General features: G+C 33.4%; 1 protein-coding gene across 2 annotated transcripts in view; it reads right to left on the minus strand.

Moving 5' to 3' along the window:
* Nucleotides 1–19,801, minus strand: part of FANCL (FA complementation group L) — a 52,662-nt gene extending 32,861 nt beyond the window's left edge. Inside the window, exons 1-5 of one of the 2 annotated variants that reach the window (XM_090281331.1) lie at nucleotides 19,624–19,801; nucleotides 8,695–8,753; nucleotides 6,984–7,044; nucleotides 4,483–4,539; nucleotides 1,084–1,184 (exon numbers count right to left, since the gene is read on the minus strand). In XM_090281331.1, the coding sequence (XP_090137457.1) occupies nucleotides 1,084–1,184; nucleotides 4,483–4,539; nucleotides 6,984–7,044; nucleotides 8,695–8,753; nucleotides 19,624–19,719 (374 nt within the window). In that variant the 5' untranslated portion in view covers nucleotides 19,720–19,801. The remainder of the gene's footprint in view (nucleotides 1–1,083; nucleotides 1,185–4,482; nucleotides 4,540–6,983; nucleotides 7,045–8,694; nucleotides 8,754–19,623) is intronic. The other variant, XM_090281330.1, reaches the window with a different exon arrangement.
* Nucleotides 19,802–20,302: the final 501 nt, after the last annotated feature.

Consider the following 20,302-nt stretch of genomic DNA (forward strand, 5'->3'; position numbering starts at 1 on the left):
CCTAGACTTATTGTAGTGATCACTTTGTAATATATACATATATTGAATTATTATGTTATATACCTGAAACTAATACAATGTTATATGCCAATTAAAAAATATTAACAATTCTTTAGGCAGGAGGAAAATGATTCTAAACAGAAGGATAAAAAGGAAGTAAAGAATGAAGAACAGTCAGCAAGAAATAATTGTGTGTGTGTGTGTGTGTGTGTGTAGAGAGAGAGACTAAAAACAATAGTAAAGTTTGTCAATTTTTTATATCGAATTAAAATATGAGATACAACAGGTGAAGGAGGGATAAAGCATATTAAAGAATGTTGGATCTTTACATTATAAGGAAATTGGTAAAAGTAACAATGTATATTATACTATATGTATGTTGTCATCTTTAAGGTTAATCTCTGAAGAATCAATCATAAAGCAATGTATAACTAGTATAAAAAATTATAATAAAATTATTAATGAATTCAAATGAAGGCCAATGAGAAAAAACACAAAAGAGGTGAGACAAATACAAAACATATAGCAAGATGGCAGATATAAAACTAAATAGACTGGGTGGCATAAACAAAGACGGCATTCAGAAATTCCAAAAATTCTTTCCCCTCTATAATAGAAACAAGAAAACTGACCACACAAGTATAAGGAAAAAAAAAAAGAAGGCAAATACTTGAGGTGATGGATATGTTAACAGATATAACTGTGGGAATCTTTTCACAATGCATATGTATATCAAATCATCACAATGTACACTTTAAACTTATTATGCTATTTTTGTCAATTATACCTCAATAAAAGTAAAAAACAGAAAAATAAGTTTAAAAAACATGCTATGTTCAGTGAAGATATGGTAATATTTTACTGTGTACATTAGGTGTTATTTTTTCCAAATTTATTATTTTACCTTGTAGATCAATTTTTTATAATATCTCTTTAAATCATAGCCACAATAAGGATCAGGTTCCCTAATTACAATGAAACAGATTAAAAGCAGGTAAAAAATAAGTGGCTAAAACTGCAAATATATTAAATTGAATGTGTAAAAGACAGACATTTCTAAAACACATTTTAAAATAGACATACTTATCCCAACCAAGAGTTCCTATCTCTTCAATAAGGCCTGAGTAAAACTCAGGAGGAAGAGGCTCTGCATGTATCTCTTGTTTATTCTTTAAAGCAACCTCCTGTTTAAAAGAACAAACTTGAGTCAGCTGTGGAATGGTAGTCAAGGAATTGTTAGTACCTGATTACACAACACAATTTCATCATTTTCTCTGTGCCTAACTAAAGTGCCATTATTTTAACAGAAAATACAGCTGAATCATTCCACTTCTCACAAAAAAAAGGATATGAAAAAGTTAAAGAATTGCACTGAAGATCACGTGAAAATGTCAATTATTATATCGTCTACCTTAAGATTTTAATTCTCCTAGACTATGATCCCTATCAAATATGAAAAAAAGTTTTTAAAAAAATACTCATTCTCAAGGATTTACTATCTTACTTCTCCTGTGGACATAATGTTTGATTGAAAGAAATATGTACCTTTAAAGAAAAGCCTGAACTCTTACGTACACTGCTTAGACTGATATGTTTGTATACCATTATAAATCACAACCTTATAAACAAAACCCCTTCATTGCTTATACATATAACAGTTATACAGTATTCCTCTGAAATTTCTATTTTTATCCAGAAATATTAATTACTGCTATCCACAAATACTGAAAGTAAAAAGGAACTTAGATAATAATTTAAAAAGTAGTTTAATCCTAAATTTATGACATTTGTAAACTGTCTTCTACCTTAGGTCAGATACCTACTTCTATTCTAGAACTGTAACAGGAAAAAAGGTGAAGGTTGAGAAGCAAAGCATTATTCATGGAGGAGGCGGCAAAGGTGCATAATAGAGAGAACACAGGCTTTACAAAGGTTTTAAATCCTAACTTGAACATTTCCTAGTGTTGAGGCCTTGGGTGCTCAGTTAACTCTGCTCTAAAACAGGAATAAAATAACCTACACCTCAGATAGTTTTAAAAAATATGAGTAATTGCTTATTTATTAAATATGCATTGAACTCCTACTATATGCCCGGGTGTTATTAGGAAATTCTGTGGCAGATTTACAAAAATGTCCTGAATAAATTCAGTAACTACTAATTTCATTTAGGTATCAATACTTTTATCAGTGATTATATTATAGGAACCCTATTACTGACAACAGACCCCAACAAACTAATGATTCTTCCATTTTTAGGTATACTGTCTTATATGTGTAATAATGTCACTAACTCTGTCCATAATTTCTTTAGAAAGCTAGTAAGTAGGATCTCATTATGTTCAGAAATGCAGTAACAAATGCCCTAAATAGAATATTGTGACCTAGAGTTTAACTCAATATTTTTAGTTCTGAATTAATGATTGTTTATTCAAAATCAAATGACCAATAGACCAAAAATAATAATTATGTTAATACTAGAAACCAAGATTTTCACAGTAAGATAAAAAGTACACAAGCAATAAAAATCAAAGAAGTAAAAACACTAAAATACCAAATCTGAATTGGAAATATCAATATGAACTCAGAGTTACTCCCTTTTTAAAAAGTATTTTTTCCTAGGTTTGTCCACTAAGGCCGAAGTTACTAAAGAGCACATCAGTTTCCAGATTGTGGCACATCCAAATACCATTTTCTACAAAGAAACCATGGTTCTTTGGAGAAATAACTGATTACAGTTCTGGAATAAGATGAGTAAATGAACCTGGAGCAACATGTGGCAGAAAGCAAAACTTGAGCTGTATTAAAAAAAAAAAAAAAAACTCAGGAGCCAACATGAAGGAGCTTACACTGACCAAAAAGGGTATAACTGAAGCATCAAAAATAATAATAATTGTAATGAATTAAAGTTAATCAAATATATAAAAAATGTAGGAGTTCAAATGATACTAAAAATATCATTAGTTCCCTTTGACAGTTTCTAGACACCAACTTATTATTCCACAAACTGATTTTTAAAAAGAAAAGAAAAAGAAACAGACACCCTATCTCTCCAGTATGAACTACACCTCAAATTTACCAAATAGCAGATAAGGAGAAATTCTCTATAGAAGATTTTCAGCTAATAAATGTGAATGATGCAATTTTTAAAAATCACGATTTGTAACCTCTGATGAAATAGTGGATGGAGGCAATGACAATCATTGGATGTTAATATCATTAGCTGACAGGCTGATGAGAAGTTTTATATTGGATGTATCTAAACCTATTGATCAACCTTAACTTTACTGAAAGAGGAACTATCAGACACCATGTACCTCCTGATGCAATATAAGAAGTACAGAGCACAAAGTATTCTTACCAGAACAAATAAACCGCACTCTGTTGAGACCCCTAGATCTAACTGCCAGATTACAAAAAAAGGTAGAATAACATGTTAAAAGACACCATGAATATCTAGTAAGTCCAATCCAAAATGTGGGAAATTTATTCAACAAGTAGATGACTTTAAAAAAGGGTGGTGGGGGAGAGGAGATGCTTCTGTGACTTAAGAGACTTGAGATATATAGCAACTAAATTAAAGTGTGTGGACCTTATCTGCATATTGATACAAACAAGACAGTTATAGGGAATTATCACTAATTTTTCTGGGACTAGAATAGCATATTTAAAGAGAGACAAAGAACACTTAGCTATTAAAGATATACAATGACATATTTATGGAGGAATGGACTCAATATCCATGTTTTTCTTTAAAATACTCCATTTTCACCCTGGCTGGGTGGCTCCCTTCCTTCCTTCCTCCCTCCCTTCCTCCCTCCCTCTCTCTTTTTCTCTCTCTCCCTCCCTCAATCCCTAAAATCAGTAATAAAAAAAATACCCTGGGGTGAGGGTTAAAAAAACAATACTCCAGTCCCTTCCTCCTAAATGCTGAAGGTAAGTCATAGCCCATGGGTATTCACTATAGTCTCCTCTCTTTCGTTCTTGTGGAAAACTTACATAATAAAAAGGTTTTTTTAAATACAATGTCTAGAGAATAAATAGGTATTTTATGCATAATAGATTAACTGAATAATCAATTACTATAAGTAACTATACTCATATGTATGGAATGAAACCCAACAAATTTTTCAAAAATCTAAAGCTTTATACAAAACTATTTATACCTTGTATTATATCTTTAAGTGTAACTACCTAATCTCTCTGAAGATGTTAAATGCTCTGACAGACCAGGACTACATTTTATTTCTTCACCGCCTGCCCAACACTAGTTTCAAGTGTACGCAGTTTATGATAAAATTAAATTGGTTGTTACAACAGTTCTGTTCCTCACACAGTTCTGTTCCTCACACATTTATGCACACAATAAAATAAGACATTAACTATCTGGAAGTTGAGTTTTAAGTTCTTGTTAGTTTCACAGAAACTACAAAAACAATCAAGACCTACAGAATATGACAACAGTGTTAGAAAACAAACACATACCAAAACCATCTTCAACTCCATCATAAAGCTCAGTAGATCAGGAGAGTGCTTCATTCTCTAGATCAAAACAACATTTTCAATTAATTTCACTTGTACAATGAATATTCCATGCACTCAAACTGAGATAAAATACAGGTCCATGTGAATGTGAAAAAAAATTAGCTTTATACCATAAAAGTATCAGAATTGGAGTATTGATCATCATTCTTATTATTCCTACTAATTTCATTTTGAAAGAGTAATTAAAGCCCTAAAATCTACTCTGGTGAAATATACTGAATTGAGTAAAAATGTCACACACTCCTCTCTTCCTTCAGAATTGATTATTCTCAAGTTTAGCAAATCTAGTAAACCAAAATTTTTTTTTAAAGTCATGGGAATGAAGAAGGTGCAAATAATAGCATAATATATAAAAATCAGGCAAATCTATGACATTAAAAAGCTACCTAGAGCAATGAATTAATAATTACTAATAATACTATTTTTTCATTCACCTTAAATACCACCTACAATTATAACTTGTCTTTTCACAATCAATCCATATTAATTCAAAAAGAATCATTCTTTCAATAAGGTAAAGCCAATATAACAAAATGGCCAAAGGGAGAGAAAAAAAAACTTATAAAGTAGAATGAATATTTAAGACTCACGATTCTGTTTCTTAGAAATCATTCTTAAAATTTATTGTATAATTGTAAAATTATTTTCTAAAAATAATTTTGTAAAAATAATTTTGTAAAATTTTTTTTTAATTTATTGTATAATTACACAATAAAAAAGGCAAAGAAAATTCTAATTTAAAATTGTTTTCTTAGATAAAACTCTATCATTTCTCTGCTTGAAATCAAAATATCGCATTTTACATTTTGTGATACACTGCACTATAGCCACACAATTCTGGACTAAGTTAATATGTGAATTTGTTTGCTTTTTAGATACAAAAGTAATCACCTAAGATATTTCAACAATGCATAAGATATATAATTCACATATTAACATAGCTTTGAGTGAGTACATGTTTGTAGAACAAGTCTTTGACTTTCCTTTCTTCTATACAATACCTTTCGCCCCTTTGTTTAGTAGAGATGAGTAATAAATTCTATCCAGGATCTGCAAACTACAGTCCAGAGGCTAAATCCAGCCAATGCATGCTTATGTAAATAAATGCAGCTGAGCCATTCCTTTAACTCTTGTCATGGCTGCTTGCGCGCTCCAGGGAAGAGCTGAGTAGCTGCAACGAGAGCCTGAATAGTGTACTATGTGGCCCTTCAGTGAAAAAGACTGCTGATCCCCACCCCATGTTTACAATAGTAATATTCACCTGGATTTTGGAATAAAACAAAGACCCAACTAATACTAGGTTCTACATGATCAACTGGAGGATAGAGAGAAGGTTAACTAGTAACGGGGACTTTTTTCTAGGAACTTCTTAGTGAATTGGTATAGAAAAACAGGTATTATCATAGTCTTTATTAACAAGTTTTTTCAGGTTATTTAAATATCTCAGTAGATTCATTTCTTAAACTTTAATATATAATACAAATAGTCACAGGGGATGGGGAGGGGGCAATGATTAGAAAACAGAAAAATTTAAACATCCCCTTAAAAAAATGCTGTAATTATACCTGCCAGTAATGACAGCCCATATTCTACAAATCAAATAGTTTATCTCCAATTACTTCTTGGTGGTTTAGTAATGCTTTATGTGAGAGTTTCTGTCACTGTCAGTTATCATAGATAATAACCTGTCTTTCAGATAGAGAACATATAGGATGAAAAACATACAAATAAAATGCAGTTCTACTTATTTTTCTATAAGAACCATTTCATTATTTTCAGTTGCTTCTGTAACAGCGATTTCATTTTTAAGTTTCTCTAATCTTTAAAGGAATTTTCAAGTAAGGAAACGTAAACAATAATTAAATTGGGGTTTAGGAGGTAGGCAAAATGGGTGAAGGCTAACAAGAGGTACAAACTTCCAGTTATAAAACAATTTTTAAAAGAATAAATTAATTCTGCCTGTATCTCACCAATGCTGCCGTTATAACTACTATTACATACTCATATGTGATCCTAAGTGATTTCCAACACACCTTTTCTATTACTAATCTAGAACTACAATCCCATTTTTGCCCCAGATATCCTACAACTCCTAAATGGGTCTAAGCATTTTTTTCATACCATCACTACTCAGTCTAGCAGAAAAATCATTCAAAAAGTAATAGATATGGATAAGCGTGAACGCATTTGAAGACCCTAAAATCTCAAAGATGGAAATCAGTTTCAACACAAAGGTTTCCTGGAGATGTGGTAAAGATTCTGAGACAAAACATATTACATAACATATGGATCCTTAAAATATTTCATAGAGATGAAACCTGTAAAATTTAGCAACTATTAAACTAGTTTGTTACAACATTCTGCGAAGTACATCTTTAAAAAATAGTAAATTTAGCAATTTCTTATCCTTGCTTAAAACATAAACCTTTGGAAGGACTTACCTGTTCTATTATTTGATGGTAACCATTAAGTATTGTCTTCAGCTGCCAACTATATAGTAACCTAAAATTTTAATGGAATAACATAATGTGTTCATTGCTCAGAATAGGAAAAAACTTACATGTATGCTAACACAGGCATGATCATAGGAAAGAATGACATAAACATAATTCTGACAAGTTAATAAAAGTTTTACCACTTTGGGAGTAGAAAGTCTTCAAACTATCAGGACTAATGATATTTCAAAATATAAATAACTGCAATCAGTAAAACTCATGCAAAAGTACATCTTTTTAAAATTTTAACAAAGCAAAGTTTCCTATTGAACTAGATTCTGATCCAAGGTAGGTTAAATAAAACCAACAGTTTAGATCATAATATATAGAACTTGTATTTGAAAAAAAGTATATGTAGCAATTTAATCTTCTCCAAATTCCAGAGTAATATAACTAAAAGGATACAGACTTAATTGTGTTAGTGATAAGTTCATGTTCATCTGTCTGCGGGCTCACTTCAGCTGTGCTCTCAGCATTGCTAGGTAAGTAACTTTTCTAGGGAAGTGATTTAACTTACCTGGAAGTAGGATGCCTCTCTGAGTTTTCCCAACATTGGCCACTCCTTTTCTTCAAAGTAGTTTACATAGTTTAAAACCCAACATACCTGGCTTTTATCTACATAAAACCTAATTATATCTAACATGGTTCCTTTGCCAACGCTCAGCACCGTTAACCATTCCTTCCTTAAGTCTCCCTTTGTTTGGCTTCATATTTTCCTCTTACTTTTCTGATCAGTCCTTAAGTCTTCTTCCAAGGTTCTCTATCTACCAGTCCTTTAGTATGCCCTCAAGAGTCTATCACTGGCTTTCTGTTTTCACCCCACACATGCAGGCATTAGGAAGTCTATCCGTACTCATAGCCCCAGTGCCCTGCCTACTGTGACTTCCACAACCACCTCCACTCCAAGCTTCACACTCAAGTTCCACACCAATACAGTACTACCTACTAAACAGTTCCTCTTGATATTTCACACCTGTAATATCTTAAAACAATTTATCTTCTATTTTTCCCTCAGTGACTTCTCTACCTTAGCAATCTAAGCCAGGAACTTGGAAAGCATCCTCCATTCCTCTTTTCCTCTTATCCTCTTATTTCCCACTTCTAAATAGTTACAAAATCCTGTTAAATCTACTTGTAAATGTCTCCGGATTCTTCCTCCCCTCCACCCCTACAGATATTTAGGAGCAAGCAGAAATGAGATCTGGGGTACTATCTAAACTTCCAGTTTCATCTCTTGACATTCCTTGACAGGCTATCTGCACCACAAGCCCACGTTGATACATAACTTATACCAGGACTGATCTGATTAATATGGGTCTGGCCAGAGAATAAATATACACATAACTAATCAGTCGGCAGTTGGAAACACAGGCTTCTAATTCTTATGTATTCTCCCTTTATACTTCCATTCAGTACTTGTTAGTAGAGTTTACACAATTGCTGTTTACTGCTTTAATGGAAAAAAAAATAGAGAATTAATGTGTCACCACTGAAAAGCACTTCAGCACCAGGGGAAATCATTTAAAAATGCACAATGACTTGGGAAAATTGGAAATTACTGATAAGTATTTTAGGAAAATCTTTAATGACTAAAATCAGTTCATAGCAGATTGACTGACCATCCCACAAAAATGCATTATAGAACAAAACACATCACCTTGCATTCTTCACTTGCAGATCTTCAGGCAACAATATTTTAATATAAAAATCTCTTCCCTGTGGAAAATATTGAAAATGTGAACATTTTCATCTTTCACTTTTTGTTATGAGTTTCACTTAATTTTAGAATCACATAGAAAAGTCAATGTTTATTTCCTGAAAGGTATCAACTTTATCCAAATGTTTATACCTGTTAAAAATATAAGCAACAGAATATTGCATTTGAGGGAAAATAACTGTCTGAAACTTTGTAATTATTAGGAAATCAAAACACTAAGATAGGACCTTTCATAGAGAAAGTCACTCACATAAACTAAGAAATATAAGAAATTGTTAATGTAGACATAAAAATATTTTAATGTTATTTCTTAGAAAATAAACTTATTAAAAAGAAAGTTTCCTTTAAATTGCTTTGAAATAGAAGGAAAAAAGTCACAATGTAAAATAAGAATATGTAATACATTTTGGACTTTATATTTTCAATTTTCTATACTTTATAAAGTGAAAATATATTTGGTTAAATAATCTATACAAACATCAAAGATATATATATATTTAATATGTATTTAATACTCCCACACCTGTAGACCTATAATAAATAAAATTGCTGACATATTACATCACTTATTTTAATTTAAATATTTACTAGCTATACATTTGAATATACCAAATTTTACTCGAGTCTTTTTAAGAAAGGAAGGACTATTCTCTGAGAATTATATTCAGTTTTACTTTCTTCAGAAAGTGAATAAGAAAGCAGCTTCAACTTTGTGCCTTAAATAGGTTAATACACATGAAATCTGAGCAAAAGTAAGCAGAAAAAGACAAACAATTATAATCTTTTATTCCAACAGTATAAAATGAAAAAGAGTAATAAAACTCTCAAAAAAGAATTACCACGAGAATTTTAGCACAGACTCCCTCAAAGCAGTTTCAAAAATATAGGAACACAATTAAATGTACCCCATAACCTTTACTTTCATGGTAATATTACAGTTCTGACTTTCATTACATTTAAATGTCCTTTAAAAAAATGAAACAAAATGTACTACTGACCTTTTCAAAAGGTCAAGTAACAATAATTCACTATTTTATTAAAGCACTAAAAGGTATTATGTAGCAACTTTAACCTAACTTTATAGATATCCCACTCATAGGTGTAAGAACAATCTGGAATTCAAAATCTACATGAAAAATAGCAAAACTTCTCTATAATCTGTTATCTGAAAGAATAAAATTCCAAAATCCCTTATTTGCAAAATCCAGTCATTTTAAAAGGTCAAATGTCATGTCACATGCTATCCTACTTCTCTGATTAAAGAAAATATCCAGATTAGCTTTTTAAAAATTAATTGCTCTCAAGAAGCAGATTTTCCAGGCTTAGCAGGAACAAAAGTACTGGCATTTGCCTATATGTGAACCTATCCATACATCCTCCAAAAAAACTATATAGATCAATATTAAGAACAAAAAAACCCACAAAAATATGTCTTCAGCAAAATGAGAAGACAGGGAACACTATCAATTTCAAATTATCTGTAGAAAAAATATAAATAGAGCACTTTCCAGTGGTTTCTACTCTGCGGCTCCCACGGCAAATCCTTTTAGACAGCTAGAGGGTTCAGAAAAATACTCATGAAAGAGAGAAGAGAGGACTAGACCAAGTGCAAAAATAATAATAAAGAGCCCGATGGATCAGAATCTGATAGAACACTGACACAGAAAGGAGACTAGATATGAACACAAAAGTCAAGAAGCTTGTCTTATTAAAGAAATGTAAGACTAGGAGATGGTAAAAAGACAGGGAGAGACATCCTTTGGAAACTGGGTGTTAGGAGGAAAAATAAATAAGAGTAGCGAACTTAGGATCTTACATAAAATAAGAACACTCAACTTCTTCCTTGGCAGTACCAAAAGCATCATCCATTAAATAAACTGACAGAAGCGGGTATTCTTTTTTTTAATTTAATTATTTATTTCTGTTTGTTCGTTTATTTAGTTTTAGAGAGAGGGGAAAGGAGAAAAAGAGGGAGAGAAACATCCCTGTGTGGTTGCCTCTCACTCGCGCCCCCAACTGGGGACCTGACATGCAACCTAGTCACGTGCCCTGACTGGGAATCGAACCAGCAACACTTGGTTCACAGGCCAATGCTCAATCCACTGAGCCACAGCAGCCAGGCAGAAGCGGGTATTCTTAAATTAAGAATTTTATAAACTATCACAAACAGCCAAACTCTTCTCAAACTTAAAGATAGTATCTTCGTCAATGTCACACTACTATGAGATGAACACAGGTAAGAGAATCAAAACATTTCACGTGATGGCAATTTGCCATGCAAATAAAAACTGCAGGTATAAACCAATTACAATACTGAATTACATAGTTTTATGGTGAGTGTTTACACCCAGTGTCAGAAATTCAAAAATCAAAAACAGAAATTGTAAAAAATAAATAAATAAAACAAAACGATATTAAAATGGAAGAATAAATTATTAGGTGTTTAAGAAAGAGTAGAGTAAAAGAAAAATTTCTGAAGAGGCAAAGAAAAAGCAAGAAAATTACAAAATGAGGAAAAAATTAAAGATGATTGGAGAAAAACAATTGCAATGGAAAATAAGAAAAGAAAATCCAATCTACAAATAATTGGAGAACTTGAAAAGGAAACAAAATAATCTAAAAGAATATTTAAAATTAGAATCCAAGTATACCTTCTGGAAATATACATACTGAAAAAGATAACTGGACACATGAGAAAAGTGAGTCATGAAGACCCATTCTGAACACACTTTAAAAATAAGAAAGTCCACAACTTCTAACAAAAAGATCACATTAACTTATATGGAAAACAGAATAAGTTTGGCATCAGACTTCTCAAAACAAAATTATTTTTAAGCAATGAAAAAGAATTTTTAAGGGACTTTAAGGGAACTTCTATTTCCTGCCATGATTAAAAAAATAAAAGACAGGATTTACCTTCCCACATTAAGTGAAAACTTGGACTAAATATGTATGAGCCTTGGCCAGGTGGCTCAGTTGTTTGGAGCGTCATGCCGTACATCAAAAAGGCTGTGGGTTAAATCCCCAACAGGGGAGCATAGAGAGAAGGCAATCAACTGATGTTTCCTCTCATCACATCTCTCACATCTCTCTCCCCTCTTCTCCTTCCTCTCTTTGTAAAAAAAAATAATCAATAAACATATCTTCAGGTGAGGAATTTTAAAAAATGTATGAAACAATGATTTTCAGACATCAAACCACAGGCATTATAGGACAGTGATCCCTGAAAGAAGGGAGAAAATCTCTGTAAGTAGTCAGCCTTATGGCTTGGAGAAGTTTCAGGTTGCAGGGCAAGGATGAAAAACCAAACAGAGCCAGCATTCTCCCTGATTTGAGAAGATAGGGGTGAGTCAGGGGAGGCCAAGGCATGCAGAATTCATAATGTATAGTATCAAAAAGAAAATATGTGGAAAAGAAAGCACAGAAAGTAAACCTATTGAACTTCAGAGGACTCCTCAAAAGGAGTGTTGAGCTAAGCAGTGACTGCTGCATGGATATAAGAAAACCACCCAAAGCTGGGGAACCATGAGAATGGAGCATGAAAAATAATCTTGGAGCTCACACAAGGCTGGGAAAACCTTGTACTATAACGAGCCCGCAAATAGAAGAGCTTTGCCTCCGTGGCAGAACCTAAATTCGTCTAGGCTAAAGTCTATTCTGTTTCTGCCTAACAAAGCTTAAAAGCAAACCTTGACAAGATATTTTCCAAGTAATTTAACTGCAGCTTAGAACAAATATCAAGAATATTTAAGAGAATAAAAAATATCTAACACAGAGGTAGAATGCACGTCTGGCATTCAATCGAAATATACCAGGTATGCAGAGAAACAGAGCAATAAGATTCATAATAAAGAGAAAAATCAAGACAAACAAACAAAAATGGCAGATGATAGAATTGCTTTAAATTTTTTAAACAGATATAACAATATTACATGTATTCAAAAAGGTTGAGGAAATCATGAGTATGCTAAATAGACACAAGAAAGATATAAAGACCTAAATTGAAAAGATAAAGAATATAATGTCTAAGATAAAAAATATGTTAGATGGTATTAAGAGCATAGTAAACCTTGCAAAAGAAGCCGGTGTTCCTGAAAGACAGCAATAGAACATCCAAAAAAAAAAAAAAAAAAATCAGATAGTTAAAAAAATCAACAAATCATTAATGAATGTGCAACAACTTAAACTGGCCTAATATGTGTGTATTTGGAATAACCAATACAGGTGAGAGAGAGGGAGAAACAAAAAAAATGTCCAAGAAATAACGGCTGAAGTTTTTCCAAATTAAGTAAAAACACAGCCTCACAAATCTAAAAATAAAATATAAAAAAGCTGCACAAACTCTAGAAGAAAAAGGTGAAGAAAAAAACACCAAGGTACATCATAATCAAATTGACGAAAGCCAATGATGAAAAGAGAAAAACTTAAAAGCAGCAAAAGAAAAAATAACATACTACTTAAAGAGAAATAAAGATAAGAAAAAGAATTCTCATAGAAAATAATGCAAGACAGTGAAGAAACATCTTTAAAGCACAAAAGGAAATATGTTAACCTAAAATCTTATACCCAGTGAAAATATCTTTCAAAAGCCCAAATAAAACAATTTTTCAGTCAGACATGAAACAGCTGAAAGAATTAATCAGTAGCAGACACTACATGAAATGTTAAAGGAAGAACTTCGGGAAGAAAATAAATGAAATGAAATGGAAAGCTGCTATACAATAAGGAGTACTGTACCAATAACAGTATAAAAATAAATATAAAAGACTATTTTTCTTATTAAAAAAAAATCTCTTTAAAAGATAATTGACAGTGCCAAAGCTGGAACAATCTGAACAATAAAGAATGGATTACAACTAAAAATACAAAATAAAGTGAATGAATCCATTCTGTTATAAATACGTGAATTAGTAAACAGAGAGAGTTTAGCTAATCTCCCAAGCAGAAGCAGCCCAGATAAATTACACAGATACCCCACCTTAAAGGAAAGGGAGCATAACTCCTCACTCCTTCGTGTGGGCTGCTCATAGTAACTTCCTCCCAAAGAGTACAGTATGGGAAGTGGGACAAAGAAGCAATTTTACAGTGGAGAAACCTGACAAATGCCACTTCAGCCAAATGATCAAGGTCAACATCAGTAGTAGTAAATCTTATTAGTAATTTGTACCATCAATATAGTCTGAAGAAATGGTACTTAAACTGTGATGTTCCTCTCAAAAAACCATAACCCTAGTCTAATCATGAGAAATTCCAGTAGAGTATCCTACAATATACTTGACTAATACTACTGAAAAAAGAGGGTCATTTCATAATCATAAAGGAGGCAAAATCATCAAAATCAAGAGAAGTCTAAGAAATCATCACAGACAAGAGAAGTCTAAAGAGACATAATCATGTAGTATCTTAGATGGGATCCTGAAACCGGAAAAAAATATTAGGTGAAAACTAAGAAAATCTGAATAAAGTATGGAGTCGAGTTAATAATAATGTACAAGTATTGGTTCATTAATTATAATGAATGTACCATACTAATGTAAGATGTCAATAAAATAGTACAACCTGTGTGGGGAAGGGAATGGAATATGGGAACTCTGCGCGATCTGCTTAATTTTTGCATAACTCTAAGGCTGTTTTATAAAAATAAGTCTATTAAATAAAAACGTAATTGTTTTAAAGAGAATTAATAACTGTATTTGGAAGGTTATAAGAAAAACAAAAATAAAACATATGACAATAACACAAAAGCCAGGAAATGAAAAATAGAAGTATGCTGATATAAGATTCTTATAAGCGTAGTGGTATACTTGAAAATAGATTATGACAACTTAAAGATGCATATTGTAAACCCTAGACCAAGCACTCACTGAAGAAGAGAGATAAAAATATATAGCTGACAAATCAACAGGGCATATAAAATGGAATCCCAATATCACTTTAAGGTAAACCATGACAGGTTTAAGATGTATACTAAAAACCTTAAAGTAACTATCTAGGGGAAAAAAAGCTAATAAGCTGGCAGAAGAGATAAGTGCCATGATAAAAAAGAACTCAATGGAAATTACAGAAAAATAGAAAAAAGATTTTTAAAAATAACACATGGAATAAACAGAAAATAAATAGCAGGGTATTCGATTTAAACCCAGCCATATCAATAATTACATTAAACATAAATGGTGATCAGACTGGATAAAAAAGCAAGGCCAAAAGAAATCCACTTTGAATATAAAAACACAAATAGGCATAAAATAATGAAAAAAGATAAACCATGCCAACACTAATCAAAAGAAAGATGGAGTCACTATTGTAATATCAGAAAATACAGATTCCACAGCACGATTATTAACAGAAATAAAAAGGAGCATTTCATAATCATAAAGGAATCAATTCATCAAGAGTGCTTAACAATCTGAAATTAACTGGCAATTTTATACAAAAGCTATCCATATCATGGGCCATTTTTAAATAACTGAATGTGAAAATGAAGCAATCTAAACAAACTTCAATATACTTTATTTATAATGTATTGAAATGAAACTTTGCACATAGCTTCTATGTAACTTTTAATAACTTTTTTTGGTATGATAAACTGTATAGCAATTTATCATGCTTGAAAACACAAGTTTATCCATGACCAGTCAACAATGTGTAAAGAGTTTATGTACCTAATTAAAGAAATTCAAAATATATGAAAAGCTGATAGAAATAAAAGTAGAAATTGAAAAATTGTAGTTGATTTCAACACTCCCTTTAAGTAAAAACATAAATAGACAGAAAATCAGTGAGGATACAGAAAATTTGAATAGCATTATCAACTTGACCTACCTGACAATTTAGAACACTCAACAGCAGCAAAATAAACATTCAAGTATATACAGAACATTACCAAGACAGATCATATTCTAGGCCATAAAATAAGCTCCAATATAAATGTAAAAGCATTCAAATCATACAAACTATGTTCTGACTAAATTATAAATCAATATCGAAAGATAGCTAGTAAATCCTTGAATATTTAGAATGATATATTATTTTGGTAATACATGAGTCAAAGAAAATCTTGAGTGTTTTTGAACTAGAAAAAAAAGAGAAATAAAAAACTACAACGTATCAAAATTTGTGTGATATAGCTAAAGTAGTGTTTGAAGGAAAAATTAGAGTACTAAATATATATATATTATAAAGGAAGGATGGTCTCAAAATCAATAACCTAATCTTCCACCTTAAGAAACTAGAAACCTTAAAATCAGAAATCAATGAAACAGAAATAGAGAAAAACCAATGATATCAAATGCAGGTTCTTTGAAGAGATCAATAAATGAAACGTATAAGCCTCTATCCAGAAGCATCAGAAGAAAAAAAAAAAAAAAAAACACACAAAATACAAATACAGTATTCCCTCACTTATCACGGGTATTACATTCTAGACATCCCACCCCCCGCGATGGGTGAAAATCCGCAAAGTAGGAACCTTCCATTTATTTTAGTATTGATATATATTTTAAGGCTTTATAAAGCCTTCCCACACACTTAGAAACCATTCCTAGTCCCTTATTAACCTTTTCCATACTTTTATAAGCACTATTTATGTTCTTAAACATATTCTACACTCTTAAACCTACGTAACTTTAACAATTTACGTATGCAGTACCGCAAAATCCCGCGATATAGCAAAAAATCCACAATAAATTAAATATAATATTTTTTTAAATCCCGCGATACAGTGAGGCTGCGATAAATGAACCGCAATATAGAGAAGGACTACTAACAGTACTGGAGACATGAGGTATCTATAAAATATGTCCACGTTTTCTTCGCTACTTCCACCTTCCTGTGTTGGTGCCTTGTTTCTCTCCTTTTGACTATGGGCTGCATTGAGACTTGCTTCTAACAAAGAGAATAAAGCAGAGTAAATATGTGTACCCTCAGATGCCCCATTGTTCACTGGCTAGCTGGTGGAAGCTAGCTGCCATGTGTCCTCACAGTGAAGCAACACTATGCCAGTCCATGTGGTGTGGAACTGAGGCCTCCTCCTCAAGAAGGCCTCCTTCAGTTTTTGTAAACTGAAATAACAAAACAAAACAAAACAAAAAACAAAAAACAAAACTGAGGCCTCCGGCCAAAGGCTATGTGAATAAGCAATCTTGGAAGCAAATCTTTCAGCTCTAGTAAAGTCTTTAGATAACTGACATCCTGGCCAACATCTTCATGAGAAACACCGATCCAACACCATCGGCTAGGTTACTTCTGAATTCCTGATCCACAAAAACATGAAATAATAAATTTGTTGTTTTAAGCCACTGAGATTTGCAACAGTTATGCAGCAAAAGATAACCAATATAAAGAGCACCATTACAGACCGTAATAACATTAAAATGAGGAGAATATTATAAGTAACTTTTAAATCAATAAAAACCTAGATGAACAAATTCTTTGAAGGAAACTATCAAAGCTCACTCAAGAAGGAATAACCTGATAACAGACAAAAACCTTCTTTTAATCACACATGGATCACACACACACTCATATACAAAGGATCAATGAGTTCCACAGAGTAGAATTTTTACAATGCAGTAAAATTAAAAATTAGTAATAAAATTAAAAATCATATAAGACTTTCCATGATAAACTTCTAAAATCTTCTATTAAATAACTCTTAGGTGCAGGGGAACTAAAAATTAAAATTATGTAAGTTTTGAAAAATGGTAAGTCACTACATGTTAGCATCCATAGGATAATTTTTACACAGTGATAAGAGACAAATGCAAAGCCTTAAAAATATCTATCAATAAAAATGTGCTCTCACTACCCAAATCAGGGATAATGTAAGGTAGGTAATGATTATACCTAGTAAATAAATTATTTTTAAAATCCATGATTCCATCCTGATATAGATAAGTTGGAAAGAAGGGAAAGCTACTCCTTTTTATAGAATGTCAATTAATTCAGAAGAAATGATGGAATTAGAAAACTGTTTGACAACCATCGCAGTATTAACTGACTCAAACAAGAGTCAATGGATGCTACAACCAGGGTGCATATGTGAAAGTTTGATGCCTTAGAGTAGCTCCCTAAAAGTAGTTATTAATTACAAAGGTATATCTGACAGATGTCACCTTAAACAGGTGGTCAAAGGTAACAATATCAATAACCAGAACCCCTGATGTCATGTGCCTTGAAAAGAACAACATTCTTTCTGGGGCATCTCTGCCAAATTGCACAGTCTGAACTTAATGATGAGGAAACATCAGTCAAACCCAAGTTGAGGGGCATTCTACCTAATAACTAACCTGTACTTTTAAAAAATGCAAGTTCATGAAAAACAAGGAAAGACTAAGAAACTATTTCATGTTCAAGGCACGTGACTCTTACATGTGATATCTCACATCATCAGATGGTAGGGGCTAAAATAATGTAACTGCAACATTAAAAAAATCGAAAACAGGCTCCAGATTATATCATGATCGAATATCTTGATTTTGCCCTGACCAATGTGGCTGGATTGGTAGGGCATCTTCCTGCAAAGCAGAAGGTCCCTGGTTACATTCCCAGTCAGGGCATGTGCCTGGGCTGCAGGTTTGGTCCCTGGTTAGGGTGCATATGAGAGGTAACCACACATAGATGTTTCTCTCCCTTTTTCTCCCTCCTTTCCCTTCTCTCCAAAAAAATACATAAAATATTTTTTTTAGTCTTGATTTTGATAATTGTACTGTGGTTATGTGTCATTGTTCTCATGAAATATAACTGAAATATTTAGAAATAAAGGGGCACTATGTCTGCAACTTAATCTCAAACTGTTCAGTACTTAACATTCTTAGGGAGAGGTAAAAGTTTCACTTAGCAAGTGATTTTGATAATTCAGTCAATATTTTTGAGAGGTTATATATTTTAAGAAGTCTTCAAAACCTATGGTAATTCCTAGGACATAGCCCCAATCCTCAAAGACTATTGTGCTGGGGAGGGGACACGATGTTAAGAGTAATGGTCAGGGAACAAAATCTATACTCAAATTCTAACCTAAGGTATCTTGGTGCAAATGCAAAGCGGAAAAATCCAGGCGTGGAATCAGCCTCAGTTTAAGGACTTGTGATCATGGAGAAGGAACTTAACCTCTCCATTTTCCCATGCTTTGATTTATTCAACTATGAAACCCAAGAGAATGATTTTTTTTTTTTTTTTTAGTTTCTGCCTCAAAAGGTTGAGGATTAAGTGAGATGGTGTACTTGGAAAGCACTTTGTAAACTCAAAGCCCTACAGGTGTGTGACGATCTGTAATAACTCCGCAAGAGCGGTTACTTGGAATCAGCAAACCTAATTAATTCAAATTTTCCTACAAAACATCACAACTAGATGTGGTCCGGTATGCAGGACTTGACAGAGCCAAAAAACGGTTTTCTTCAAAATGTTATGTCTACAGGAATCACAATACAATGATTAGCTGGGATTCCAATAACCTTCGTGGGCGTGGACGGCATGAGAATAGAGGTAGAAGAAAAAAAAAGAAAAAGAACAGTTTAAACGTGTAGCAGACGCTGAACTAGGAAGGAAGCCACTGAGAGGGCCAGGGAGAAGGGGCGTGGACTTCCGCCCCGCCCGCGCCCTGCTCTCCTCTCGCACACGCGGGTTTTCAGGCCTCCGATCCCGCCCAGCGACCCTGACCCAGGCGTGCGGGCGGAGGCGGCAGCAGCGAGGAATGGGTTTGCAGCAACAGCTTCGGTTCCCAAACCTTCAGTCTCCGAGGAGTCCTTACGTGATTCCCCTCTCAATCCCCAGGAGTCGGGCTCCTAGCCCGCTCCAGTCACAGGCTCCAAGGAGCGGAGCTGCGCCCCAGGAGGGAAGCTCTCCTAGCGAGACAGCACCACCAGCGGGTACCTGAGCAGTGATGAATCCTTCATACACGGTTTTGGCTAGGTTCTGGGGCAGAAGCAACGGGAATTCGTGGAACAGTCTCGCATCCATCCCCTCCATGACTCGCACTCCGTGGAGCCTCCGGAGATTTAGGAGCCAGCCAGGTACTGCACATGCGCAGTCCCGCCTGCGTCGTGGGGGCAGAGGGGCGGAAACCCGAGCCTTGGCGGGAAAAAGCCTCGAGGCTTCCGGGGACGGAGAAGAAGGTGTAGTGCTAGTAGGACCGCCTGGGCTTGAGCCCAGCAGAAGTACATGTGACACATTAGGTGACAGCATTGGCCCCAGCACGAGGTGGGAGGCATGATGTTCTAGATTCACAGATCTGACTAAAAAAGATAATTCCACCCCTGATTGTTACAAGAACGTTTTTGGTGATTTTGTTAGGTTTTATAGAAATGCTGCTACAACTTGGGAGTTGAATTTCTTCCACTATACGATGGTTTTACAATATGAATGTTGTAGTACTTCTTTTACCCTGAACCTGCCTCACCTCACCTTTTTTCACTATCATCAATCTATTACCGTGCTGTACAGGGTCTCCTGTTTGTCCTCAGCATACAGAATAATATGTTATCCTTATATTATTATATAAGTATTACATTCCATTCACTATATCATATACAATATATTACAGTTCTGTGGC

The sequence above is a fragment of the Furipterus horrens genome, unplaced genomic scaffold, assembly GCF_987537825.1.
Source record: "Furipterus horrens unplaced genomic scaffold, mFurHor1.1.pri manual_scaffold_6, whole genome shotgun sequence".
Classification (NCBI taxonomy): domain Eukaryota; kingdom Metazoa; phylum Chordata; class Mammalia; order Chiroptera; family Furipteridae; genus Furipterus; species Furipterus horrens.